Source organism: Hypomesus nipponensis, chromosome 9 (genome assembly GCF_054491055.1).
Source record: "Hypomesus nipponensis isolate SF chromosome 9, ASM5449105v1, whole genome shotgun sequence".
Taxonomy (NCBI): Eukaryota; Metazoa; Chordata; class Actinopteri; order Osmeriformes; family Osmeridae; genus Hypomesus; species Hypomesus nipponensis.
Window position 1 is genome coordinate 13,633,281 of NC_140369.1, and position 27,847 is coordinate 13,661,127.

The following is a 27,847-nucleotide window of genomic DNA, read 5'->3' on the forward strand; positions in this document are numbered from 1 at the left end:
TCAATATTTTGAAAAATAATAAATAAATGTAGCCTATTCATTGTTATCAGTGAAATTAGTGATGTATTAGCAAGGGGGTTTAACACTTTTGTAAGGCACTATATCCATGTTACATTCTCATTGGGGGCTGAGCCCCCCTAAAGGTCTGATCCTAGAATCGCCCCTGCTCTGGAAGTCGGGCCGGGAGGCATGTTTTCTGTCATCTGCCATGGGAAACGAGTGGTAGGCTATGGAGGCCTTGTGACCCAGGGGTGTGGGGATAGCACGGGTCAATGGGGCTTCTCCTCTGCCAAACACATTCAGCCTGGCCTTGGTGGGACAGGAAGGTTCACTAATTTGAGTACAGGACTGTCCATTCCAGTGTATTATCTCATCATCATCACCATTATCATTATCCTCATGATCATTTGCGAAAGTATTGTAATGGGCTTTAAAGAAATTAGCAGGAGTTGTCATATTCTCCATTTGGTGCAGTTTATTTAGTAGTGACCAATTATAGCTTTAAGTAGGCTATATTGTAGCAAAAATGAAAGTGAGCCTATTTGCGCCCAAGCAACCTGTTTTTCTTCTTGCAACGTAATTTCTTTAGTGCAGTAGGTCACGTGCTTTGGCACTCCACGCTCAGCTGTTTGACAGGATAAAGTCCCTGACAACCGTTGCCGCGTCCTCCACTTTTGCTCTGTTAACTAAGTCTACATAGAAACCGAGATTTCACCTGAGAAAGAAACGGCGTTAGGTTCATGGAAAGTCAACTTCACGCAACGTTTGATGTTTGAAAACGAATAGCACCTTCTGAAGGTATTTCAGAATGTAGAGCATCAAGTAAAACTTATTTATAGCAGGTCTGTAGTAACAAGTTCGCTCGAACTTCATACTGTACTGTAACTTTGCCAGATGGGAACCAACGTGATTGCAGTAGTCTGCTGCACTACATTACAGTATTGTAATGAGAAAAGTTTATCTAACGTTAATTTAGCTTTAGTTTGTATCTGTAATGTAATGTTACTTGGTCAATTGACGACTTCTGTCATGCCATGTTATGTCAGTAATGCAACTTAAGGCAAGATACTGGATTTGATTCAGGAAGTGCTTACTTCCTCAGATTGCACCAACATTGTAATTCTTCCTTTGTGACAGGTGACAGGTGACCTGTGTGAAGATGGAGGCAAAGCAGGGACTCCACGACCATCCTCATGGATTTGGTACATTATTAGCTCCACATCCACCCATCAAACCTTCAGAGTCCAAGTTACCACCAATACAAGGTCACACAAAACTACCTCCAATAAGAAAGTACCCTTTGATTGAGCAGAAGGGGTACTACTCTGAACTCATTACAACTGCAGCCAAACCAAGACTTCAGGTAGCTACTGTCTATCATTTGTGGCTACAATGTCATACATTCAGGCTACAGTTAGCAATATACATTGTGTTGTAATGCCACAGTATTAATACATATTTTGTCTTACTTACTGAAGCCTTGCACAGATGGACCAGTGACCCAACAGAGTTTACTCTGCCAAGCCGGGTATGAGTGCAACACTCCAAAAGGTAGGGCTCATGCACAGCAAATGGAGCTTTGAATTTACGAGGAGACATAGAGTATATGGGTGTTATGTTTTCACAAATACTTCTACAGACTGTTAACCACTGGACATTTATAATGGCATATGCATATTTTTTTAATCAATACAATATATCCTGTGTGCACTCTGCTCACAGTGACCACCTTCTGGACACCCCATGAACTGCACAGCCTGCTTGAGAAGGACAGCCATGGACCCAGCACCCAGCTCCAGCAGCAGACTGACTTTGCCCCAGGAGGTCACACAGCTAAGGTCCAGCTGCCCTACAACAGCCTGCCAGGAGAGATCCCTCGCAAGATAGAGATTGAAAGGTGCGTGTAGGCCACAGCTCAGATGAAACAGAGACGTGATCGACCCTTTGTATTCAAGGAACGTAATGTAACTCTATTGTTTGAATTCAAGTTGTACTTTTTTCAATGCTGTTCACGTTTATCACTTCCCTTTGAATCAGACGCAGACGGCAGTACCTACAGCTGGACATCGCCCAGCTCCTGGCAGAGGAAGGCATTGACTCAAACCTCCTGATGCCTCGCCACCAGGGAACAGAGGAATGTGTGAGCGCTCCAGACAGTCCACTCCCACCAGTGGCAAACTACCTGCCTCTAGAGGTGAGACCCATATCACAGGCCAGGTCTGCTCAATTCTCCTTAGTCTCCAAAGTAATAGTGCATATGTTTTAGAATGTTGGTTTGACCATACCAGATGCTATCCATGGCAGGAGAGTATCTATTTCTCTTCATTTTTTCTAGGTTTTTGACAATGAAGAATATGACTGTCGGACCCCTCAAGACTGGCTTGCCCTGGGCTGTGATCCTGGTTCAACTGGCCGCAAACCTATACCTGCTAAAGCCCTGCTGCCAACAATTGACAAAATACCTCCAGGTACCGTTATTTTACATGCATGACTCTCAAAAAACAGTTAGTAAATATAATGTATTTACAGTACATGCTTTTGTGTTTATTCCTTTTCCATTGACTCTGAAGAGGACCCAAAAAGCCCTACTATGGAGTACAGCTGGCAGTTTGTTGGAGTCCTAAACTACTGCCAGGAGAAAGGCCTTTACCTGGTCCAGAAGGCTGATAGCAGCGGGCATATCAAAGATGCAGAAGGAAATCCTGTTCTCAATGGGGCCCAGAAAATCCAAGGCAAATACTCTGCTAGAAACTGTTAGATCCAAGTACAAGATACTAAGTTCACCTCATGAGATTATCCTATGCCTATTCTTTCCACTGTATTACTGTACTTCATTCGCTTTTTTACATTGATGATGCCCTGTTCCCGTGGTCTGTACAGTAGGTGTGTACCATCTGACCGCCACTCAGTACTGGGTTCCCAGGATCAGGCTGCTGTTCAGTGCTGAGGACCCTCGTGTGTTCTGCCAGCGGGTGAAGTTTGCCCATCGCTGGAGGGACAACACAGAGGCCCTGCTGCTCTACCACCTGTCTGTCGACTGCATGCCTGTGTGGAGCGGCACCCCGCCTTTCAACCCCCAAAGCCTCAGCCGCATACAGAAATACGCCCTCTCCACCCCTGGCCTTAGACTCAAAATGTGAGAAGTGTCACCGTACTTTTTTCTTCAGTCGCATTTGATTGTGTGCCTTTGTCAGAGTCCCCCATTTTCCTTTTCTCGTCTTTTATATGTTGTGTATACGCAGTCTGGAGGAGTGTATAGGCCGTCTGGGGAAGGAGATACAGCTGGATTTCGACCGCACCATGAACAGAATCAGCTTTGACAGAGTGGTGCTGTCCAACCCTGAGGAGTTCTCCCACATCACTCTGCCTCAGGAAGATCCTGTGTGTGTCCCCCGGGAGGGTGAGATCACTGCTGTTTACTGTAGAGAACTGGGACTGCAGGGAGAACAGTAGAACTCACTAGAAGGCCGTGTACTCCTCAAGTATATGGGAGTTTTGCTGGTGTGCCACTGTAACATATTGTCATATAACCTTCAGTATCAAAGATATATTGTGTGTATCATGCGGAACGTCTCCTTAACATGCACGTCCATAGGGTTAGTGTCTGTCCCCGACTACCCCTTTGAGAAGAACCGGGCTGCATTTGCCTTCCACTCCCTCATGACCAAGCCAGAGGTGATCTCTGCCTTGTCCAAAGTGCGAGCCGAGTGTAACAGAGTGGCAGCCATGAGCCTCTTCCACGTCACCTTCACCAAATCGCTGCGTCTGGAAGAATTTGAGGTCACCCAGTCGCAGACACATGCACAGGTAAGATGTCAAGACTTCCGACACAGCAGAAACCTCAAAGACTTAGGCTCGCATACGCTGTTCCGACCGTAGCGCACGTTGAGAGCCCGTCTAACATCCCCGTACTGTATACATTGGAAACCCTTCAGGTACAGCTGTTCCTGAGAGACTCGTTGGTGACCACGCTGTGTAATGGCGTGCGCTACAGCCTGAGAGAAGTGGGGCCTGGCTGGTACAGTCTGTCGGAGTCCCGCTGGGAGGTATACAGGATGTCCAAGCTGTGCAGCCTCATGGGCCTGGTGCGCTACAACCTGCAGGACTCCCTGCGCTTCCTGGTTCAGGACTCGATGGTCAGCTTTGCCCAGCTGCTGCTGGACGCGTGCCACAGTGTCCTCTCCTGTCCTCGGGACCTGGTCTGGGGGTCCGACCTCATCAACAGCCCTTACAAGTCAGCTGCGTTTATAGCTGTCTTGTTGTGCATTCGTATTGTTTGAATTGCAGTATTCTACTTATGCACTGTATCATTTTGTGAGGGGATGTGTGTTGATGATGTATCTGCTTTGTATTCAGGCCTAAGAAGAACCCTCTGTTCCTGGTAGATCTGGTTCTGGACCAGACTGGAGTGCATTACAGCACTCCTCTGGAGAACTTTGAAACATCTATCATTACTTTGTTTGATAAGGGAGTACTGTCCACACACAACGTACCTCAACTGGACAAGGCAAGATAAACAGCGTCAGGATGAACTGATATAGACGTTTACAGTAAAGATCTGTCAATTCAAATAGCTTTGCTCCACACACGGTGAAGATGATGACGTTTCACGATGAAGATGTGAAGGTAACTTGGCCTTCCTCTCTTAGTTTGTGATGCAGAAGATGTTCATCAGTGGCACTCCCCTGCTGGAGTCTGTGGGTCTGTTGGAGCCTGTGGTCTCAGAGCTGAGGGAGATGATCCGTCGAGCCCTGCGCCAGGCGGCCATACCTCTAAAGGCCTACGCCCGCGAGTATGAGAAGCACCTGGAGCTGCACAACTCCAACGTTGACACCTTCCTCACGTAAGACCCACCTCAGCCCCTCGTGAGAAACTCGTCCGACATAGTTGACCGTGCGAGCTGCCGACGTTCTTTGTGTCTCTCCCGCACAGAGCTCATAGCCAGGAGAGCCAGACTCCCCAGGAGGTGAAGAAGGAGGTGGTGCAGCACCTGAAGGAGCAGGAGACTCTGGACCACTCCCTCCCTGCCTCCATAGTCATCGGTCCTTTCACTGTCAGTGTGAATAGCGTACGCCAGAACCTGTCCAAGAAGCGCAAAGCTCTGGCCAACGCTGTGCTCGACCGGCTTGTTATCAAACTACACAAGCAAGTGGAAGAGGTGAGTCCGTCCTGTGTGTGAAGAAAACCCACGCGTGTGGGTGGGTTTGCTTTGTAAGTGAGATACTGGGTACACTAAGCCATTCTGTTCAAGGCATGTGAAGAGTGCAAGGCCATCAGCATGAAACTGTACGAGAAACCCAACAGCATTGAGGAGCTTTCCGAGCAGCGTGAATGGATGAAGCAGATCCCCGAGCAGCTGAAGGGCCATGAGGTTCTGACTGATATTCATACAAAAAGACAGAAAGCCGAATGCCCTCAGAGACCTTTGATTTGACGTCTGATTTGATCTCCCTCTCCAAATCTCCCCCTAGGAGCTCCTATCTAAAGCCATGTCAGACTACGAGTTGATTGACGAGTTCTTCTACAGTCTGTCCAATGAAGACTTCAATGGAAAGTAAGACAAACCATCCATCGTCACACAAAATGTGCTTTCAAATCTTTGTTGGATGTTGAGATAAGATTGTGGTCACATCCTCTAGCTTGGATACCTTAGGCTATACAGGGCCAAGCAGGGAATTCAGATAGTCAGTGAGGAGTGAAGGAGTGTCCGTTGTCGGTCTCTGTGCAGGTGGACAGCCATGGCATGGTCACACAAGATCTTGACCCAAATAGAGACAGTATCAGAGCAGCACGTGGAGGATGAAGAACGCTTCCACAAGATCCAGCTGGCCGACCAGAACAACTTCCAGGAGCGCATTGACTCTCTGCAGGTCGGTGGGGAAGGGGCAGCATCCACAAGCCTTCTGGTGCGCTGAGGAAGTCGCTGATCGCCTGTGTGGTTGTAGATGCTGGTGGCCGGCTTTGCCGCCCACACCGACGTGAGCAGGGCCCACGAGGTGGCCAATGAGGTGAGGCGTGTCGGGAAGCAGCTGAAGGAATCCCAGACCATGGCCCAGACCTACAACAACCGGGAACGCCTGTTTGGACTCCCCGTCACCAACGTGAGTAGGGCCATGATAGCCCGCTATTATCCTCCTGAAATAAAATGATAGCTCGGAATCCTCGTGGTATTCTGGAAGCGTCTGTGCGTGTGTTGCAGTACGAGCGTTTGCAGAAGCTCAGCAGGGACTTCCTGCCCTTCAGAGACCTGTGGACCACCACGTCAGACTGGCTCCGCTGGCACGAGAGCTGGCTCAACGACCCGCTGTCCACCATCGACCCCGAGCTGCTGGAGCGGAACGTCACAGACGCCTTCAAGACCATGCACAAGTGTGTCAAACTGTTTAAGGACATCCCCGGTAAGGAGTCCTGACCAAAGAGGCACAAGAGGCAGTTTGCTCTCTCTTTTTTGCCTCTCTCCGACTCTTTTTTTTCTTCTTGTCCATCTATTCCTTTCCTCCTCTCTCTCATGCCGTACATCACCTCCCTCCCAGCCTGTCAGGAGGTGGCGTCAGAGATCCGGGAAAAGATCGACGAGTTCCGCCCGTCCATCCCCCTGATCCAGGGCTTGAGGAACCCTGGGATGCGGGCCCGTCACTGGGAGCTGCTGTCTGAGCGCATCCACATGAACGTGAAGCCCAAAGCCAACCTGACCTTCTCCCGCTGCCTGGAGCTGGGCCTGCAGGACCACGTCAGTGAGATAGCCCACGTGGCCGAAGTGGCGGGGAAGGAGTACGCCATCGAGCAGGTACTGGATTGTGCTGGAAAGCGATCCATCCAAAAACACATGGAGCTCAACAAAAGTTCCGCAAAGTATATTCTTGCCCTCCTCTCCGTCCATCCAGGCCCTGAATAAGATGGAGAAGGAGTGGTCCACGGTGATGTTTGAGGTGCTGCCTTACAAGGAGACGGGCACGTACATCCTGAAGAGCCCAGACGAGGCCTCTCAGCTCCTGGATGACCACATCGTTATGACCCAGAGCATGTCCTTCTCCCCGTTCAAGAAGCCCTTCGAGGAGCGCATAAGCACCTGGGAGACCAAGCTCCGGATGACACAGGTACGTTTGTTAGCGAAAGGAGCCTGAAGTTCTGGGAGAAGTCCCAAATCATACGGATGGACTTCTAGTCAAGAATGGGGACGGAATGCGTTTGAATTCCACAATCGAAAGCATTTGTGTCGATTCGAACGCTCACTCCGATGCGCGTTCACTGAGAACCGGTTCCTGAGGAGCATTCCTCATCCCTCACGCTGTGCTGCCCTCTGCTGGCAGGATGTGTTGGAAGAGTGGCTGACATGCCAGCGCTCCTGGCTCTACCTGGAGCCCATCTTCAGCTCTGACGACATCAACCGCCAGCTGCCCGTTGAGGGCAAGAGGTACCAGACCATGGAGCGCACCTGGAGGAAGGTCATGACGAGGGCTCACGACAACAAACAGGTCCGACCCTGCCCTCCCTAACAACCACGTACAACAGCCTCCAGTAGGCGAGTAGACAGACATGGGGAAGGAGGTCATGCTTTGGAGTGTGTGTGTGTTTGTAGGTTATCGACCTGTGTCCAGACCCCCGCCTGTTGGACAGTCTGAAGGACTGTAACAAGCTGCTGGAGCTGGTCCAGAAGGGGCTGAGCGAGTACCTGGAGACAAAGAGGGGATCTTTCCCCAGGTAGGCTGTGTGCCTGCCTGCTAACATGGCCTGTGGCTCTGTCCACACCACCTGACCTGCTGTCTGCTCAGCAACTGCCAGGGTTTTCAAGATCTAACTCTAACACTGGCCTTCCCATTTTTCAGATTCTATTTCTTGTCAGATGATGAGCTGTTGGAGATTTTGTCCCAGACCAAAGATCCTACTGCGGTCCAGCCTCATCTACGCAAGTGCTTCGAGAACATTGCTCGGGTTTGTCTTCATTCTCTCTCTCCCCTCTCTGGACACATAGGTCTTCTAGAGACACAGAATAATGAGTAGAACATGTTTGCGTCAGCTGAAAAACACAAACGTAACAGCCTGTCTGGCCTACAGCTGAAGTTCCAACCAGACTTGAAGATCACCCACATGTACTCCGGTGAGGGGGAGGAGGTGATGCTCAGTGTGCCAGTGTGGCCCTCTGGGAATGTGGAGGACTGGCTAAGGGAAGTGGAAAGGTCTATGAAGGCCAGTTTGAGGGACCAGATTCAACGCTCCCTTCAGGCCTACCCACAGGTCAGGCCCTGCCAGCAAACTCCTCCACTTCTCAGTGCGGTAGAGATCCAGAAACTGGAAGAGCAAACAGAGGAGCCATTTGACCATGTTTCCTTCCCCTCAGGAACCGCGTACCACCTGGGTGTTGTCATGGCCGGGGCAGGTGGTCATTGCTGGCTGTCAGACCTTCTGGACCACGGAGGTGTCTGGGGCCCTGGAGCAGGGAGACATGGGTAGCCGTCTCTACCCCCAGCTACAGGCCCAGGTGAGGGGAAGCAGGTTGGTCAGACCAAGGCTGCTCTTCCTGTGCTTCATTTTGACCTCAACAAGCTGGTATATTAGAACCCTTCGTGGAAAAACACAATCCGAGCATCCACGTTTCTACAGCCTCAGGAGAGTAATGCATGAAGGTGTTCTGTGCAGCTGGGTGACCTGGTGCAGCTGGTGAGGGGCCGTCTGTCCAGGATGCAGAGGGCCGTCCTCTCCGCCCTCATCGTCATCGAGGTCCACGCCAAGGACGTGTCTGCCAAGCTGGTGGATGAAGGAGTGTGTAGTGTCAATGACTTTGAGTGGATCAGCCAGCTCAGGTTGAACCTGCGTCCGCCCCCTGACCCCACAGCTCCCAGGCTGCTCCTGGGATTGTATGTATTCTTGTGAAAGGCACAGCACATGCTCAGCTGACTGGTGTACTGTGTTCAAACCCGTTCCAGGTATTACTGGGCCAGAGATGACATGTATATCCGAGCTGTGAATGCAGAGTTCCTGTACGGATATGAGTACCTGGGTAACTCTGGACGTCTGGTCATCACCCCCCTCACAGACAGGTAAGTCCAGGCTGTCAGGAAGTGTCTACGGTTTGTGTTCTCACACATCTTGTTCATGAGAAGGGTTATGAAGTCATTCTAAAGTACCCCCCCCCCCTTCCTATCTTCACAGGTGCTATCTGACCCTCACAGGAGCACTGCACCTGAAGTTTGGGGGGGCTCCCGCAGGTCCAGCAGGAACAGGGAAGACCGAGACAACCAAAGACCTGGGGAAGGCACTGGCCATCCAGACTGTGGTGTTCAACTGCTCTGACCAGCTGGACTTCATCGCTATGGGCAAGTTCCTCAAGGGACTGGCCAGGTGAGACCGACCGAGCACAAATGTAGCACCCCTAAAGCACTGGAAATGTTGTTGTAAAATGAGAAGGAACACCCACAATGACACATTCTAATACAAATGTCTGTAAAAGATGCCCACTGTCACAGTTGATGGTATTGACTTTGTTGGTGAATATGATGGAGTAATTCATGGTGAAAGTTCATGAAAGTGGCTTCAAATGATGAGGCACCTTTTCTGTCATGCTGTCTGTCCTGCAGCTCTGGAGCCTGGGCATGTTTTGACGAGTTTAACCGCATTGATGTGGAGGTGCTGTCTGTGGTAGCCCAGCAGATCACAACTATCCAGAAAGCCCAGCAACAGAGGGTGGGCTGGAAATGGAATGGCACAGAAGTATTGGTATCTGAGACCCAGATGATAGGACAAGTAGACACTCATGTTTTTTCGACGTGTTCGTCGTGTCTCGACAGGTGGAGCGCTTTGTGTTTGAGGGGGCAGAAATTCCACTGGTGGCCTCCTGTGCTGTCTTCATTACCATGAACCCTGGTTACGCAGGGCGTACTGAACTGCCAGATAACCTCAAGGTGGATCCTCACTCCTTGCTCTCCCTGCACTGGCTCCACTGATGACAGAAAGGTCCTACTGACACTGTATTTGTTATTTCCAGGCCCTGTTCCGTCCTGTTGCTATGATGGTCCCTGACTATGCCATGATTGCTGAGATCTCCCTCTACTCCTTTGGCTTCAGTGATGCCAAAGTCCTTTCTAAGAAGATCACCACCACCTTCAAACTGTCCTCAGAGCAGCTCAGCTCCCAGGTGGGCCTCTAGGCTGCATGAACAGAACAGGCCGCTTGGCCTGCAGCACGTTATTGACTTCAACCAGGACTGTTAGGCAGTCTTACTGTAATCCTGATGTTCTTGTGCTTGGTTCTGTATGCAGGATCATTATGACTTTGGGATGAGGGCCGTGAAGACCGTGATCTCTGCAGCTGGAAACCTAAAGAGAGAAAATCCTGATATGAATGAGGTGTGTATATTTGTGATCCTGACAATACTTTTATCCAACTTGACGTACCGTACAGGGGGGAGGGGGATTTGAATCTGCAACCTCTTGATTTGCCGACTAAACTATACCCTGAAAAAGAGGCATTATTCCTATTTTCGTCCAACAAAAACACAAATGACCTTTTTCCTTGTACCTCATCCAGGAGCTGATCTGTCTGCGGGCTATAAGAGACGTCAACGTCCCCAAGTTCCTCCAAGACGACCTCAAGCTCTTCTACGGCATCGTGTCCGACCTTTTCCCCAAGATCAAAGAGGAGCCCATCGACTACGGCACCCTGGAGGAGTCAATCCGCCATGTCTGCACCAAGAAGTACCTCAAGGACGTGGATGGTTTGTAATGACACACACACACAAACACACACCTACACGCACACTCTACGGCCACGGTAGATGACCCTGTGACGTGCATCTTTCCCACGCGTCTCTCTTCCATCTGATACTGTAGCATATATCACCAAGTGCATCCAGCTGTATGAAACCACTGTTGTGAGACATGGCCTGATGCTGGTGGGACCGTCTGGCTCTGGGAAAACCAAGGTCTGGTTTCATTCGAATCTCTTCCTTAACATCATCTTCGTGTTGATTTGCCTCTGAGAGAGTTGGTTTTGGTGTGTTTGTGCGTTAGTGCTATGAGATCCTGGGTGCGGCCATAACAGCCCTGCAGGGCCAGGCGTCAGTGAGTGGTGGGGTGTATGAGGTTGTTCATATACACGTCCTCAACCCCAAGTCCATTACCATGGGACAGCTCTATGGAGAGTTTGACCTGTTGACCCATGAGTGGTGAGAATCACACAACCACACAACGTCGTTAGCGTTCGCGCAGAGACACGCGCGCTCACTCATCGCTCCCTTCCCTCTCTGCGCTCCCTGCAGGACAGATGGAATCCTCTCGTCCCTCATCCGGGGAGGGACGAGCACCATGGATGAGGACAAGAAGTGGTACATGTTTGACGGGCCGGTGGACGCCGTGTGGATTGAGAACATGAACACCGTGCTGGACGACAACAAAAAACTCTGTCTGAGCTCGGGAGAGATCATCAAACTCACAGACGTAAGAAAAAAAAGAAAAGCCTTCCACCTTTATCCATCGGATTGACAGAGTTCATTCATTCAGTCCGTTCTGATGTCGGGACTGCTGTGCTGTGTGTGTCCTCCAGGTGATGACCTTGATGTTTGAGGTGGAGGACCTAGCAGTGGCCTCCCCAGCCACGGTGTCTCGCTGTGGGATGGTGTACTTGGAGCCCAGCATCCTGGGACTCACACCCTTCACAGAGTGCTGGCTCAGGAAGGTCCCTGAGCCTTTCCAGCCCTACACAGACCAGCTGAACTCCCTCTTCACCAGGTTCCTCCAGGTAGCAGACAGAGACCGAGGGAGAGGGTCTGGGAAACATACGAAATAGCTTGCGCGTGTCAAGCCTGACATAAAGACACAAAGACGCTGAGCCCGCCTGTGTCTTTTGTAGGACTCCATCACGTTTTTGCGGAAATCCGTCAAAGAGGTCATCACCTCCATGGACAGCAACCTCACCTGCAGCCTCCTGAAACTGCTGGACTGCTTCTTCCAGCCCTTCATCCCCCGAGAGGTGAGCAGGCGGCAGCATGCTGTGGTCTGTTGTGTATCATCAGCATGTGTGCAGGGTGAAGCCCTTCCATGATGCCTCTGTGTCATGCTGCTGGGCAGGGTGAGAGGCCACCTCTTCAGGACAAGCTGGAGCGTTTGAAGGAGCTGATAGAGCCCTGGTTCATCTTCTCCCTCATCTGGAGTGTGGGCGCCACAGGAGACGCCCCCAGCTGCCAGCGCTTCAGTGCCTGGCTCCGGGGCAAGATGACCGAGGAGAAGGTCAGAGGTCATGACGAGGTTCCTTCAGGCAGCGCAGTGGAGTTTATTACACGTCACGTGGTGGGACTTCAGCTCTTGATGTGTGTGTGTTTGTAACTGCATCAGTGTGTTCATTTGTGTCGGGCAGATCGGCCTGCTTTTCCCACAAGAGGGACTGGTGTATGACTACCAGCTGGATGATGCAGGGATCAGTAACTTTACTGAGGAAGAGGAGGAAGAAAAGGGGAGGAAGGTTAGGTTTTCAAAACTAAAACACACACTCAGAGATTTTGATGAAAATATGTGTGCAGTACTTTGGGACAACTTGTGGTTTCCTGCCCTGGTCTGCAGGTTAAGTGGGTCAGCTGGATGAACTCTGCCCAGGATGTGGTCATCACCCCGGAGACAAGCTACTCTGACATCATCGTGCCCACCCAAGACACAGTACGCATGTCCTTCCTGATGGACATGTTGCTGTCCAATAAGAAACCTGTGAGTGTACCCTATCTCTCCCTTGTCATCCCTAAGCTGTGTCCTGTGTGCGTCTGGCTTGAAAAGTATGTAAGTGAAGGTTTAGTTGTAATGCATTGGGGCTGTGTTCACCAGGTGCTGTGTATCGGTCCGACTGGCACAGGGAAGACCCTCACCATGTCTGATAAGCTGCTCAAGAACATGTCTTCAGAGTACATCACACACTTCCTCATGTTCTCCGCTCGGACCTCAGCCAACCAGACTCAAGATTACATCGACAGCAAGCTGGACAAGAGGTACACCCCCAACAAGCTCATATGAGTCTCTTATAGCGATATTCCAAGGTGTTCTTAACTGGGATGTCTAGTCATGTGTCTGGGGAGCTTTAAAGGAAGGAGCCCTGTTTCTTTGTTAGGCGGAAGGGTGTGTTTGGGCCTCCCCTTGGGAAGTACTTCATCTTCTTCATTGACGACCTGAACATGCCCCTGCTGGAGACGTACGGGGCCCAGCCCCCCATAGAGCTGCTGCGGCAGTGGATGGACCATGGAGGCTGGTACGACAGGAAGCAGATCGGTACGGGCGCCTCCTCCCCCCACGGCTGGGACTCAGGCACACACAGAGCTGCCTGGATATGAGAGGGGAATCCTCTTTGTTTTCCTCAGTCATCTTCCTCGCTCTGTTCTTCAGGAACCTTCAAGAACCTGGTGGACATCAACTTTGCGTGTGCGATGGGTCCCCCAGGAGGGGGCAGAAACCCCATCACGCAGCGCTTCACCCGCCACTTTAACTTCCTCTCCTTTACCGAGATGGAGGACGCCAGCAAGAGGAAAATCTTCTCCACTATTCTGGGAAGCTGGATGGGTAAGTCACAAGCTAAAATGAAGGAGTGTCCGACTGATGGTTGTAGAGATGATTAAGGAGGCTTGTTTCAGTGGTGGGTCTTGATGACGGATGGGCCCGCTGGCTGAGGGCAGGGTTGGTCTCTAACAGAGTTTTTGTTGTTTCACAGATGGAAATATGAGTAAAAAAGAACCAGGCAGTAAGTCAGACAGGAGAGAGGAGAATGAGGGAAGATGAGGAAGAGACAGGAGATAAAACACCATAGACAGGCATTATCTATTCATCATTATTTGAGGCGCGCCGCTTTTTCACGCAGCATATTCTTTGTGCAGTAAAAGCAGTTTGTATAGGAAGGAAACGGTCTGAAATGTAATATGTTATCATTTCAGAACCTGCCCAAAGGGAAGGGCTCCGTGTTGTCTTCTCAATGTCTCGTTCTCCCCCTCCAGAACCTGTCCCAGAGATCCAGCCCCTCAACGAGCCCCTGGTGGACGCCACCATCCTCGTCTATGCCACCATCACCTCCCAGCTGCTCCCCACTCCAGCCAAGTCCCACTACACTTTCAACCTCAGAGACCTCTCCAAAGTCTTCCAAGGCATCCTGATGGCCGAAGCCACCAAGACTGAGGCACTGGACTCCCCTCGAAATCCTGTTTCATAAGAGCTATGGAAAGAGCTATTGTTAGACAGGAGCATGTGGATCAGACCCAGCGCCAGGTACGTGGATCTGATGGGATTGTGTCTGTGTCCGTGTCCAGGACAAAGTGCACCTGCTGCAGCTGTGGTACCACGAGAGCTGCCGGGTGTTCCAGGACCGCCTGGTGAATAAAGAAGACAGGGACTGGTTTGACCAGCTGCTGCAGGCCCGCATCCAGGAGTTTGGCTGCAGCTTTGAGGAAGTTGTATCCACCCAGCCTCTCATGTTCGGAGACTTCATGATCCCTGGCACCGACAACAAAGTCTACCAGCTCATTGAGGACAAGGAAAAGGTGACCTGTGTGTTAGAATGGCAGTCAGACTGACAGACATGTGGAGATGTTATGTATATCATATGTTAATAGTAAACAAGTCATCCCATCTGTGGTTTTGTTTGGCAGCTGGCCAGGGTCATGGAGGAGTATATGGAGGATTACAACCAGATCAGTACCACCAAGATGAAGCTGGTGCTCTTCATGGACGCCATCCAGCACGTGTGTCGCATCAGCCGCATCCTGCGCCAGCCCCTGGGCAACGCCCTGCTGCTGGGGGTGGGGGGCAGCGGGCGCCAGTCCCTCACCAAGCTGGCCACTCACATGTGAGGCTCGCACTCACTGGCCGTCCCACACAGGGAGTCAGCATGGCTGGATCTGTCCCAGGTTCATTCTCAGGGTCCTTCTCCGTCTGTCCACCCCAGTTCAGACTACGAGTGCTTCCAGATCGAGCTCTCCAAGAACTACGGCCTGGCCGAGTGGAAGGAGGACATCAAGAGTATCATGCTGAAGGCTGGCCTGCAGAACGTCCAGATCACCTTCCTGTTTGTGGATACCCAGGTAACTGGCTTGGGCCCGCGGGCACACTGTCCCCCTGCTGTCCCTCGTCCCTGCCACTCATCCGTGTCGTGTGTTTGGGTCCAGATCAAGAGCGAGTCGTTCCTGGAGGACGTGAACAACATCCTGAACTCCGGGGACGTCCCCAACCTGTATGCGGCGGACGAGCAGGAGAGCATCCTCACAGCCATGAAGCCTGTGGTGCAGGACCTGGGCCAGCAGCCCACCAAGGCCAACCTGATGGCTGCCTACATCAAGAGGGTCCGCTGCAACATCCACACCGTGCTCTGCATGAGGTCCGCTCACTTCCCATGTCCTGTCCATGTGATCGAACCAGCAGCAAAGGTTCTTGGTCTCCTTCACGTGCTTTGAGCACTTTGTGAAGTGATTTTTCAGTCATAACTACCCTTCTGTCTTATTCTACCTACACCTCTCCCGGCATTGCCCTCTCCTTCCTCCCCCCCTCGGCCATCCTTTCCTCTCCCCCTCCCTCCCTCCACAGTCCTATAGGGGAGGTGTTCCGTGCGCGGTTGAGGCAGTTCCCCTCCCTGGTGACCTGCTGTACTCTAGACTGGTTCAGCGCCTGGCCAGAAGAGGCCCTGCAGTCTGTCGCTTCCTCCTTCCTCAGTGAACTGCCAGAGCTGGAGGCCGGCCCCACTGTTATGAGAGGCATGGTGAGGACTGAATATGTGTGTGTCTTTGTTTGGAGCAGGAGAGGCATGTGTGTGTTTGGGTGTCTAATGGGTGTGAATCGATTTTTGTACCTGCGCGTTTGTTCCCAGACTTTGATGTGTGTGGAGATCCACCAAATGGTGGCCAGGAAGTGTCAACAGTACCTGGCTGAGCTCTCCCGCTACAACTATGTCACCCCCAAGAGCTACCTGGAGCTGCTCATCATCTTCTCTTCTCTCATCGGAGGCAAGAAGCAGGAGCTGCACAGCGCCCGCCAGCGCATGAAGACCGGCCTCGACAAGGTACGGCCAATGGTCTAATGTAGAGGCCTCCATTAACGAGAGAAGACTTACGACTGCCGGTGTGTGTGTACGTGTGTGTCTACGTGTGTGTGTGTAGCTCCTGAGGACAGCCGAGGACGTGAGTAAGATGCAGGAGGAGCTGGAGATGATGAGACCCCTGCTGGAGGAAGCTGCCAAGGACACGGTGGTCACCATGGAGAAGATCAAGGTACCCCCACCCCGCCAGCTCCAGACCTCCACCACCACATCCAGTCACACCTCCACCACCAAACCCCCTCAGCGTGCGGTCTGACACCATGCCCTGCGCCTTGCTAGGAAGACACGGTGGTGGCAGAGGAGACCCGCACGGCCGTGCAGGCGGAGGAAGCCAAGGCCTCCGAGAAGGCCAGCGTTGCTCAGGAGATTGCTACCGACGCCCAGAAAGACCTGGATGCGGCTCTGCCCGCACTGGATGCTGCTCTCACCAGCCTCAAGTCTCTCAACAAGAATGACGTCGTAGAGGTACAACCTCTTCTATGCTGCTGGACGCAAGTGTCCTTCTCGTGAACTGCACTTTCCATGAAGTGTTCATTTAACACCCGGAGTGTTTAGGTCCAGCTCATGAGATTGGGTTTATAGGAAAAAGGTAACAAGTCAAATATATACTCCTGGTGTTAAATGAACACTTACAAATGTGCAGTGTGGCTTCATAGCTGGACCTGTAACCGGGGGCGGGGGGTTTGTAGGTGCGAGCTATGCAGCGTCCTCCCAACGGGGTGAGGCTGGTTGTGGAGGCAGTGTGCATCATGAAGGGCATTAAACCCAAGAAGGTGGCTGGGGAGAAGCCAGGCACCAAGGTGGACGACTACTGGGAACCTGGAAAGGGCCTGTTGCAGGACCCTGGCAAGTTCTTGGAGAGTCTCTTCAAATTTGACAAGGTAGAAGTGTTCAAATGACACGATTTGTTAATGATTCAAATTGGAATTTGTGTTCCACACTGACACCAACTTCTACCTTACCCACATAAGGAAAACATTCCAGATTCTGTCATCAAATTAATTCAGCCATACATTGATAATGAAGAGTTCCAGCCAGCCAACATAGCCAAAGTATCCAAGGCCTGCACCTCCATCTGTCAGTGGGTGCGAGCCATGCATGTGTACCATTTTGTGGCCAGGGGTGTGGAACCAAAAAGGGTAAGCCTTTTATTTGAAATGTGATCACATCCCACACAGTTCACTTCTTAAGTTCTTAGTTACTGACTGGTAAATACGGTGTGTGTATGTGTGGGCAGCAAGCCCTTCAAGAGGCCTCAGAGGACTTAGCTGCAACCCAGCTCATCCTGGATGATGCCAAGGCGAAGCTTGATAAAGTGGAGGAGGGCATCGCCACCCTGCAGGCCAAGTACCTCGACTGCCTGGCCAAGAGGGATGAGCTGGACACCAAGTGCCAGCTGTGTGAGTGCCGCCTGGTCCGCGCAGACAAGGTCAGAGACACGGCGTCCAGTTCGAACCTTACCGGCTATTTTTCATTCATGTTGTCTGTCGTCTGTACCGGTTGTAAGTTGCTGATGAAGTTCTGTTTGTGTGTGTGTGTTTAGCTGATTGGAGGGTTGGCAGATGAGAAGGTGCGCTGGAAGGAGACAGTCCAGCACCTGGAGTACATGGTCAATAATGTATCAGGAGACGTGCTGCTGGCAGCAGGATATGTGGCCTACCTGGGGCCTTTCACTGTGAGTGGCTCTTACCAGGGCTCACAACCACCTGGTTTTTCATCCCCTGCCGCCGCCTGTGTGTGGAGTAGCTCTGTCTTGCACATCGTGTGTGTGCGAAATCATGATGTTTTTCTCCTGTTGCTTGGTTGAGCTGCATGTGATTGATATGATAGTGTGTGTTAGCTTAAGGTGTGTAGGTGTATGCACCAGTCTGTTACACTGAGAACAAAGGGGGAACAGATGTCACTGGAGGCCTGAGGAAAGTGTTCCCCCTCCTGTATATTACAGTCTGGACATTTATAAAGCAATACAGTGATACTGGTGATGTATGTCATGTATGCCTGCTAACTGCATAAATGTAAATGCATGTTACTGGCTGTTACACGTTTGTGTCTGTCTGTCTGTCTGTGTGTGTGTGTGTGTGTGTGTGTGTCCTTCTGTCTGTTCTTGTGAATCTGTCAGGGGGAGTACCGGGCCTCCATGGCAGAAGAGTGGCTGCTAGGTTTTAAAAAGCTCGGTGTTCCTCACACTCAGGATCCCAACCTCATCAGCACTCTGGGGGACAAGGTCAAGATACGCTCCTGGCAGGTCAGACCCTCCTGACACACCACGCAGTGTCATCTGTCTCCTACATGTGTGTGTGTGTGTCTGTGTGTGTGTGTGTGTGTTTGTTTGTTCCTTTGGTTTGTTTGTGTTTCCACTTTTGCGAGCGAAAATCGGAGGTAAGTTCATCTTGATACTAAAATGACTTTGTGAATGAATAAATGAATGAATGAATGTATTTTGGATGTATTTCATATTTTCCTTGGGGAGGTGTACAGGATATGTAAACAATATAAACAATACAAACATGCTGCATGACAAGTTTATGTGAAGATAAGTGGATGTGTGTGTGTGATTCCTTGTTTCCTTGGATATATTTAGATTACCGGTTTACCCAAGGACAATCTGTCTGTGGAGAATGGTGTGATCACTCAGTACTCCAAACGCTGGCCTCTGTTTATTGACCCCCAGGGACAGGCCAACAAGTGGGTCAAGAACATGGTACGAACCTCTTCTCTCCCACGCACTACTCTCACTCTACCCACAGATGGAGCTAGTGAGCTAAACCAAAAATCACAATAGCTTTGTTTTTACATCGAGCAGACACTTTTATCCAGAGCCACATACAAATGATGCATGTACAATTCCATTAGGTTTTGAAAATGTGAAATCCATAGTTGTAGTTCTGTAAATAAGAATTGTTTATATGTCATACTATGACATAGAAACTGGCTAGGTTTCTACTGGCTAGGTTAGTTGAGTACAGGTGTAAAAGTGTAATAGTGTAACTGGCCCTGCGTTCCTGTTTCCCAGGAACGGGAAAATGGATTGGATGTGATGAAGCTGAGTGACCGGGACTTCCTGCGGAGTTTGGAGAACGCAATTCGCTTTGGGAAGCCCTGCCTACTGGAAAATGTGGGCGAGGAGCTGGACCCTGCTCTGGAGCCTGTTCTACAGCGACAGGTTGCTGAACAGCTGACTAGAACCTACTTTTGAACAGGGTGAACCTTTCATGGTCATGAGAACTTCCCTAACTGCTTGACGTGCCTCTCTCTCCCCAGACCTACAAGCAGCAAGGCAGCACGGTTCTGAAGCTGGGAGACGCAATCATTCCCTACCACGATGACTTCAAGATGTATATCACCACCAAGCTGCCCAACCCACATTACTCCCCTGAGATCTCCACCAAGGTCACCCTCATTAACTTCACTCTGTCCCCCAGGTACGCAGCCTGCTCACTAGATGTCACCACCTCCCTGTCCACGGGCATCCATAACCCAGCACCACAACGGTTCTCTTTCATTTGAACTGGACCCTGACCTTGACCTTTGTCGTGTGTATTTGTGTATGTGATTATGTTTGTGTGGCTATATTTGTGTGGCTGTGTGTGTGTGTGCGTGTGTGTGTGGCTGTGGCTGGGTATGTGTGGCTGTGGCTGGGTATGTGTGTGTGTGTGCGGATGTGTGTGTGTGGCTGTGTGTGTGTGTGTGTGTGTGTGTGTGTGTGTGCACGTGGTCCTGTGTAGTGGTTTGGAGGACCAGCTGCTGGGCCGGGTGGTAGCTGAAGAGAGGCCTGACCTGGAGGAGGCTAAGAACCAGCTGATAGTGAGTAACGCCCGTATGAAGCAGGAACTGAAGGAGATCGAGGACCAGATCCTGTTCCGTCTCAGCTCGTCAGAGGGGAACCCTGTGGACGACGAGGAGCTCATCCGAGTGCTGGGTGCCTCCAAGGTCAAAGCCGAGGAGATCAAGGTCAGGGTCCTGCAGAATCACCAGCCCATGTTTTAACAGCCACAGTGACTGTTCAGTCATTTGTTCATCTCAACCTTAAATCATGGATGTATTCATGTATCTGTAACAAGCTGATGTCTCCGCCAGGCCAAAGTGATGGTTGCCGAGGAGACGGAGCGGGACATTGATGCCACCCGTCTGGAGTACATCCCTGTGGCTGTGCGCACTCAGATCCTCTTCTTCTGCGTGTCGGACCTGTCCAACGTGGACCCCATGTACCAGTACTCCCTGGAGTGGTTTCTGGGCATCTTCCTGTCCGGCATCGGCAACTCCGACAGGGCAGGTAGAGACGACACAGACGCACAAATTGATTGGATACAATAAAAAAAACAACAACAGTTGAGACTTTAGGAAAAATAGGATACTATTATACATATGTGGCTTGTCATTACAGACCGTTTCTTGACTCTGACCACTGAAAGTCGACTAGAACTATGCACTTCTGGGCCTTGTTCCTCGACTGTTGTTATTTGCACTCTTTGTACATCCCTTTGGAGCACAGCATCTGCTAAATGAATACAATGTGAATGAGCTGGAAAGGCGTCCCTGTCCAGCTCCCTGCTCTGCTCACGTCCCTGTATCCCTCCCAGACACGGTGGAGCAGAGGATCATCAACATCAACCAGTTCTTCACCTTCAGCCTCTACAGTAACGTGTGCCGCAGCTTGTTTGAGAAGCACAAGCTCATGTTCGCCTTCCTCCTGTGTGCTCGCATCATGATGAACGATGACAAGATAGACATGGTGAGGAGATTTCCTCTTCCACCTTCCTGCCCTGAAACTATCTCCATCGCTTCTACAGTGCTGATATAAAAGAATATTGTGGTGGTCCCGATTTGCCTGTGTTTACACCCCCCCGGTGTGTGTGTGCGTGTGTGTGTGTGTGCCAGGCGGAGTGGAGGTACATGTTGTCTGGAGGGATGCCCCAGCAGCAGCTGCCCAACCCAGCGGTGAGCTGGCTGTCTGTGCGAGCCTGGCAGGACATCCTGGCTCTGTCTGCCCTGCCCACCTTCAGCAGCCTCCCGCAGAGCTTCTCCCAGCACATCCAGGGCTTCAAGACCATCTTTGACAGCAACGAGCCCCACAGGTCTCTCTCCAAAGCCCCCACTCTCACCCTCCAACACTGTTTCCCGTACTGGAGCCTGAGGGTCAAAGTCAGATAAATATTTATCATGACAGTTTACAGTGTGTGCGTATGTTTAGCTTTGGTTGACATTTCTGTGTGTGTGTGTGTGTGTGTGTGTGTGTGTGTGGCTGTGGGGATTTATAGGGAGCCTATCCCAGGGAAACTGAACACAACCTTGGACTCCTTCCAGAAGTTACTGGTGCTGCGCTGCCTGAGGGCTGACCGCCTCACTCACGGCCTGCAGGACTTTGTGGCTGCCCATCTGGGCCAGCGCTTCATAGAGCCCCAGGTGTGAACACAGAACACAGAACACAGGCCTCAGACACCACAGGGGCTTTTAAGAATTGTTACCATCCTCCACCCATCCTCTCCAAGAGACACAGTCAAATTAAATTGAACTAAATTTAACGGCTTTTTCCAATGCAGCTGATATCAATCTATTTTCTGTTGTTGTTCACCCGGTTCCACCCATATGCACTATTTGTACGTCGCTTTGGAGAAAAGCGCCTGCCAAATGAATCCAAAATGTATGGTTGCTTTCATCCAAAGCGACGTCCAAACAGCACATCAACAACAGCACATCAGATGAGCAAGGGGTGCATAGTCCTACCAGGTGTCATGGTTCTCCCTCCTCCACTGACTGTCCCGTTCTCCTCCGCTGCCCCTCCACTTCTCCCCCAGACATCAGATCTGTCCGTGGTGTTCAAGGAGTCGTCCCCCTCCACGCCCCTCATCTTCGTCCTCTCCCCTGGAACCGATCCTGCTGCTGACCTGTACAAGTTTGCTGACCTCATGAAGTTCTCCAAGAAGATGAGCGCCATCTCGCTGGGCCAGGGCCAGGTGAGGACCAGGAGACGACGACCGTCTCACTCCCCCTCTCACACCCTGGGGGGGAAACCGTTATTCATCAAATGAGGTCACTCTCATTTGTCCTGCTAAGAAAAGCCCAGTTTCGACACTTCGGTGCTAATTACGGGGTGTATTTTGAGCAGAGTGTGGCACACCAGGTCCTGTATCTCTTTCAGACTGTATTGACGTGCTGTCTGGTCGTAGCTCTCTGAAGACCTCCATTTAGCCCTCCTGCTTTGTGTTGTTCCCTCCCAGGGTCCCTGGGCCGAGGCTTTGATGCACAGTGCCATGGAGAGAGGGAAGTGGGTGTTCTTCCAGAACTGCCACCTGGCTCCCAGCTGGATGCCCTCCCTGGAGAGACTCATTGAGAACATTGACCCAGATAAGGTACGGGACATCAACAGGTCCATAACTGACCCGCCCTTGACTGTGAGCCTGGAACCATCTCACCCTAAGTGTTTTTTCTTCTTCTCTCCAGGTACACAGGGACTTCCGTATGTGGCTCACCAGCCTGCCCAGCAACAAGTTCCCCGTGGCCATCCTGCAGAACGGCTCCAAGATGACCATCGAGCCGCCCAGGGGCATCAAGGCCAACCTGCTGAAGACCTACCTGAGCCTCACGGATGACTTCATCACAACCTGCTCCAAGGTCTGTGTGGCTCACACCCACTCACTCGCTCTCCCTCACCTCACCTCTCCTTCAAGGTGAGGACGGAGGAAGAGAGTCGTCCCCCCCCTCTCCCCTCGCCTGTCTTTTGTCTCTCCCTTGTTCCTCAGCTCAGTCGCAGTTCACAGATGACCACAGCACACACTGTCTTAGACTCCAGTCCACTCTTGACGTTTATTTATCGCCATATTGAATGTGTAGAAGTAGCAGCAGCTTATCTTCTTCCTCCTCGGCCCGGCCCGGCCCCCCCCCCCCCCCTCTTCTCCTGTGGTCCAGACTGCGGCGTTCAAGTGCCTGCTCCTGTCCCTGTGCCTGTTCCATGGGAACACCATTGAGCGCAAGAAGTTCGGCCCGCTGGGCTTCAACATCCCGTATGATTTCACTGATGGAGACCTGCGTATCTGCATCAGCCAGCTGAAGATGTTCCTGGACGAGTACCACGACGTTCCCTACAAGGTGGAACACTCCCCCTTTGTTGTAGTTTGGATTTATTCTTCATCTAGCCCTACTTAGCACTGCTCTTCATCTAGCCCTACTAAATACTGCTCTTCATCTAGCCCTACTTAGCACTGCTCTTCATCTAGCCCTACTTAGCACTGCTCTTCATCTAGCCCTACTTAGCACTGCTCTTCATCTAGCCCTACTTAGCACTGCTCTTCATCTAGCCCTACTTAGCAGCACTTACATTTATTCAAACGATTTGCAGACAGTTTAAACAGTTTAAACCGTGTCTTCTCTCACTTCTCCTCTTGATCCAGACAGATACTGCAAACATTCGAAATTGGAGTTGCTGGTCTTTGGGCCATGGGCTGTAGTAAACACTTAGAACAAGATCAGACAGCTTTGCCAGAATGTGTAGAGGTCCTTGAGTGTGTGTGGTGTGTGTGTGTGGTGTGTGTGTGTGTGTTAAACTTCCTGTGGACTGATGTTGGTGTCCAGGTGTTGAAGTACACTGCAGGGGAGATCAACTACGGCGGGCGTGTGACTGATGACTGGGACCGCCGCTGCATCCTCAACGTGTTGGAGGACTTCTACTGTCCCTCCGTGCTCCTCCCCGACCACGCCTACTCTCCCTCTGGAGTCTACAGACAGATCAACACGGAGCTGGACGTCAAGGTTAGGGCACACTGCAGACCTCACTTTTGCCTGGTTCTCGCTATGCACCATCGTGCATCAGCACTGTTCCAGACTGACATTTACATTTAGTCATTTAGCAGACGCTCTTATCCAGACCTGACACCTACGTCAGTCCATTTAATGTGTCTATGAGTGCTTTGTTATTTGTGGCTTGTTAATGACCGGTTGTCATGGTCACCCTCCTTAGGGCTACCTGGACTACATCCGTGGCCTGCCCATCAACGACACACCTGAGATCTTTGGTCTCCATGACAACGCTAACATCAGTTTTGCCCAGAATGAGACGTTTGCTCTGCTCGGAGCAGTGTTGAAGCTGCAGCCCAGAGCAGCTGCCAGTGGGGGCAAGGGCAGAGAGGAGGTACTGTGTGTGTGTGTGTGTGTGTGTGTGTGTGTGTGTGTGTGTGTGTGTGTGTGTGTGTGTGTGTGTGTGTGTAGGTGTGTGTGTGTGTGTGTGTAGGTGTGTGTGTGTAGGTGTGAGTGTGAGTGAGTGTGTGTGCATGTAGACAATAGGTGACAGCTTGTCATAAACCATTTTTTTACTTGTCTTTCTAGGGACCTTTGGTGTTGTGGCATATTTCCCCTGTCCAGATTCCGTTTAGATTACAGCATGATAGACGCATGTGTCTAGACTGTCACATTTCCCTAGTTACAAAACACCATAAAAATGCATTGGATACTATTCTGGTGACAGGCAATGCAAATATCTCCAAAGGCAATAATGTTGTTCATGAGCATTTCCACTTTCTTTGAAAGGGGGATGAGGGTTGGGTTAATGGTGTATATCTCTTCATGCAGATGGTGGAAGAGATTGTGGCAGGTATAGGACAGAAGATCCCTCCACCCATCAATGTTGGAGAGGTCATGGCCAAGTATCCAGTCATGTATGAGGAGTCCATGAACACAGTGCTGATGCAGGAGGTCATTAGGTAATACACTCCTCATCAGTGTTACATGTTACATCATATTATTACTTTAATGAGTAACAAAGTAATATAATGCGTTCGTTTTTGACATTGAGTAATATTATTACAGTTACTTATTTAAGTAACTATTAATTGTCCAAGTTACTGCATGAATTTAACAAAATACTAAAATAGCCTTAGAAATACTATCTAGTGCCAAAAACAGCACTCAAAACTTAAAAAAACACCTCGAAAGTGTCCAGAAAAAGGATCTGGAAGCTAGAGAAAAATCCACTTTAACCCTTAATGGAGATGGCGACCCGTTTTCACAGCTAGCTAATATTAAAAATAATAGTGAAAGTAATATAATACGTTTGTACAGTAAGTAATAATGTAACTTAATCACATTACTCTTTTACGGTGCGTTCACACTGCAGCGACGCGAATCGCTTGCCATCGCTCGCCTTCCCACAGTTCACCATGCTCGGGGGCGTTTCAAACAGATTCATGTAGTTCTCTAAAGTACCTGTTGTGTGACGCATCGCGTGGCTGCAGTGTGAACGCACCGTTACTGAACAATAATAAGTAATAACTAATATATTACTTTTTTGAGTAACTTCCCCCAACACTGCTGCTCATACACCCCTCAGCTCACATAGCAGGTCAGTCTCCTGCAGTCATTCATCTACCATATTCCTCTGTTTCTCAGGTATAACCGGTTGCTGGAAGTCATTTCCCAGAGCCTCAGTGACATAGTGAAGGCTCTGAAGGGCTTAGTGGTGATGTCATCAGAACTGGAGCTCATGGCCAACAGCCTTTTCATCAATGTGGTGCCGGACATATGGAAGGGCAAGGCAAGAAAGAAACACACACACAGGCTGTGAAAAGATGATAGTAATAATGGTTTATATCAGTCCATTTGATACAGTTGTATTTGTCTCTCAAACACTGCCCATCCACTGTCATCCTCCAGGCCTACCCATCCCTGAAGCCTCTGGCCTCCTGGGTGTCTGACCTTCTCCTGAGGATCAAGTTCTTGAAGGGTTGGATCTCTGACGGGATCCCAGCGGTGTTCTGGATCAGTGGTTTTTTCTTCCCGCAGGCCTTCCTCACAGGAACACTCCAGAACTATGCTCGTCGATCCGTGGTCTCCATAGACACCATTGGTTTTGACTTCAAGGTGAGGAAGGACGCTCCCCCTACCCTAACAGACTGGATGGCTGTCATACACATAAGTTACTCTCTACGAAGACAAACGTTTCAGTGGTCTATGGACTTTGTGCTGGGACAAACCTTTCTCTGTCCCTTCCTGATCCCCCTCCCCCTCCCCTTCCCCTCCCAGGTGATGAAGGTGTCGGCTTCAGAGTTGAAGGAGCGTCCTGACATGGGCTGCTACATCCACGGTCTGTTCCTGGAGGGAGCCTGCTGGGACAAGCAGGAAGGCCTGCTCAAACAGTCCAGACCCAAAGAGCTGTACACAGAGATGGCTGTCATCTGGATGGTCCCTGAGCCCAACCGCAAAGCTCCCTCCTCTGGGGTCTACATCTGCCCCATCTACAAGACCCTCACTAGAGCCGGTCAGTGACTCTGGAGAGGTTCTGAGTGTGCAGCTCCAGGGGTGTAGCTGGTTTCTCAGTCGTAAGAGTGCAGGGCACAGGGTGTCAAACCCTCTGAGCGATAAGTCTTTTCAAACCTATCGGACAACATTTTGCTAGGCAAACATTGCAAACTGTAATAGCTAAATTATGATTATAAAACATATACCGTATTTTTCAGACTATAAATCGCTCCGGAGTCGCATCAGTAAAAAAATGCATCATGAAGAGAAAAAAAACACATATAAGTAGCATTTATTTAGAAATGTATTTCACAAAATCCAAGACCAAAAACAGACATTTAATCTGGAAAGGCAAGTTATTCAGCTACACAATAGGACAAAGAACATACCTGGGAGGCTAAATAGGCTTAATTAACATAACAATCTAGCGAGTCCAACAAGCAATTTACCGGTAAACTAGTTCACCAAGCTCCCGATACCATTTCACATCACTGAATCCGTTGAACTCGTTGGTTCAAGTTTAGTCAGTATGAATTAACGTTTAAAAACATGTTAAATTATATATATTTTGATTTATAAGTTGCACCTGACTATAAGTTGCAGGACAAGCCAAACTATTAAAAAAAAGTGATTTATAGTCCAGAAAATACGGTAATCATATTTAAAATTATTACGTTAATCTATTAAATGCTAAAATATTTAGCAAGTCTATTGCAAACCATATATGGTATGTATGCTAATGTGGCTAGATAATGCTGCTAAACTAAAAAGAACGCTCAACAGGTAAACCAATGGAAGGGTGCACCCAGGGCAACTGTTAAAGCTGTGTAGTACTGATGTGACGGTTTAATAGCAGTTGAGCATACACTTGAGTTGGTTGCCTAAAATAGCCTGACTAAAGTATCCAATTTCACTAGGTGCAACTCAATGTTTTCCATCATCAGCAAGCTGTTGCCATCCACATAATATCACTTTGAAATGCCCGATTCATTACAGGTATATCCTATTTTGTTCTTGTTCATCTTTTCCCCTGTAGGAACCCTGTCTACAACTGGGCATTCTACCAATTATGTCATTGCTGTGGAGCTGCCCACAGACCAGACCCAGAGACACTGGATCAAACAGGGGGTGGCCCTCATCTGTGCACTAGACTACTGAAGACACACACACGTACACACCGCACACACGTACACATGCACTCAAGACCACACACATTGTATAGACACACATAAGCACAGACCCTGTCCCTAGTAGGGTATGCAGTCTAAAATACAGGTTCAGGATTGTGGATTCTTCTCTGAATTAAAATAGACATGCTAAGCATGTTTTATACATTGTATATTGCTACCTTGCAACCGCAGTGGTTTTGTTGAAAGTGGAATATTTTAACCACTTAACTATCTTAGTCAAGAACATAATGCTATATCACCTACACTATACAATGCTCTTTTTGTCCAAATGCAGATGTTGGATTTGGTTGGGTATGGGGACAACAGTGGTGCCAAATTAAATGAGGACACTTTCGCGAAAAAAATTGTGAAATACAACACCAAACCACATTTTAGATTTTCCC

At 50.0% G+C, this 27,847-nt stretch overlaps 1 protein-coding gene across 1 annotated transcript; it reads left to right on the plus strand.

The window, feature by feature from the left end:
* The first annotated feature begins 656 nt into the window (after window positions 1–656).
* dnah1 (dynein, axonemal, heavy chain 1) lies at window positions 657–27,832 on the plus strand. The gene is made up of 79 exons (XM_084706001.1): window positions 657–798; window positions 1,138–1,363; window positions 1,479–1,551; window positions 1,723–1,897; window positions 2,038–2,194; window positions 2,336–2,468; window positions 2,571–2,732; window positions 2,881–3,136; window positions 3,243–3,400; window positions 3,596–3,807; window positions 3,936–4,234; window positions 4,357–4,507; window positions 4,650–4,843; window positions 4,933–5,158; window positions 5,252–5,371; window positions 5,472–5,554; window positions 5,729–5,870; window positions 5,946–6,101; window positions 6,200–6,398; window positions 6,534–6,787; window positions 6,885–7,097; window positions 7,311–7,475; window positions 7,580–7,701; window positions 7,827–7,932; window positions 8,056–8,235; window positions 8,339–8,479; window positions 8,638–8,801; window positions 8,925–9,038; window positions 9,151–9,339; window positions 9,576–9,681; window positions 9,786–9,899; window positions 9,983–10,132; window positions 10,257–10,343; window positions 10,525–10,711; window positions 10,827–10,918; window positions 11,007–11,161; window positions 11,255–11,432; window positions 11,539–11,733; window positions 11,845–11,964; window positions 12,063–12,221; window positions 12,349–12,453; window positions 12,552–12,692; window positions 12,807–12,967; window positions 13,087–13,244; window positions 13,359–13,532; window positions 13,681–13,710; window positions 13,961–14,139; window positions 14,270–14,500; window positions 14,609–14,805; window positions 14,905–15,040; window positions 15,125–15,333; window positions 15,540–15,711; window positions 15,820–16,011; window positions 16,109–16,219; window positions 16,327–16,512; window positions 16,737–16,928; window positions 17,019–17,186; window positions 17,285–17,476; window positions 17,591–17,722; window positions 18,167–18,292; window positions 18,629–18,748; window positions 19,061–19,210; window positions 19,309–19,469; window positions 19,773–19,998; window positions 20,125–20,320; window positions 20,628–20,779; window positions 20,926–21,122; window positions 21,306–21,450; window positions 21,843–22,001; window positions 22,266–22,397; window positions 22,489–22,659; window positions 22,954–23,133; window positions 23,617–23,793; window positions 24,002–24,172; window positions 24,610–24,740; window positions 25,426–25,570; window positions 25,690–25,896; window positions 26,059–26,293; window positions 27,311–27,832. The coding sequence occupies exons 2-79, from the start codon at window positions 1,160–1,162 to the stop codon at window positions 27,430–27,432; spliced, it is 12,660 nt and encodes a 4,219-aa protein (XP_084562127.1). The 5' UTR covers window positions 657–798; window positions 1,138–1,159; the 3' UTR covers window positions 27,433–27,832.
* Window positions 27,833–27,847: the final 15 nt, after the last annotated feature.

What these genes read in the sequence shown, in the direction of transcription:
- dnah1 (XM_084706001.1), top strand. Translation starts at nt 1,160, where the DNA reads ATGGAGGCAAAGCAGGGACTCCACGACCATCCTCATGGATTTGGTACA. An exon ending in TCAAGATACGCTCCTGGCAG is followed by an intron (nt 18,293 to 18,628) that starts GTCAGACCCTCC and finishes GGATATATTTAG; the next exon opens with ATTACCGGTTTACCCAAGGA. An exon ending in CGGCAACTCCGACAGGGCAG is followed by an intron (nt 20,321 to 20,627) that starts GTAGAGACGACA and finishes TATCCCTCCCAG; the next exon opens with ACACGGTGGAGCAGAGGATC.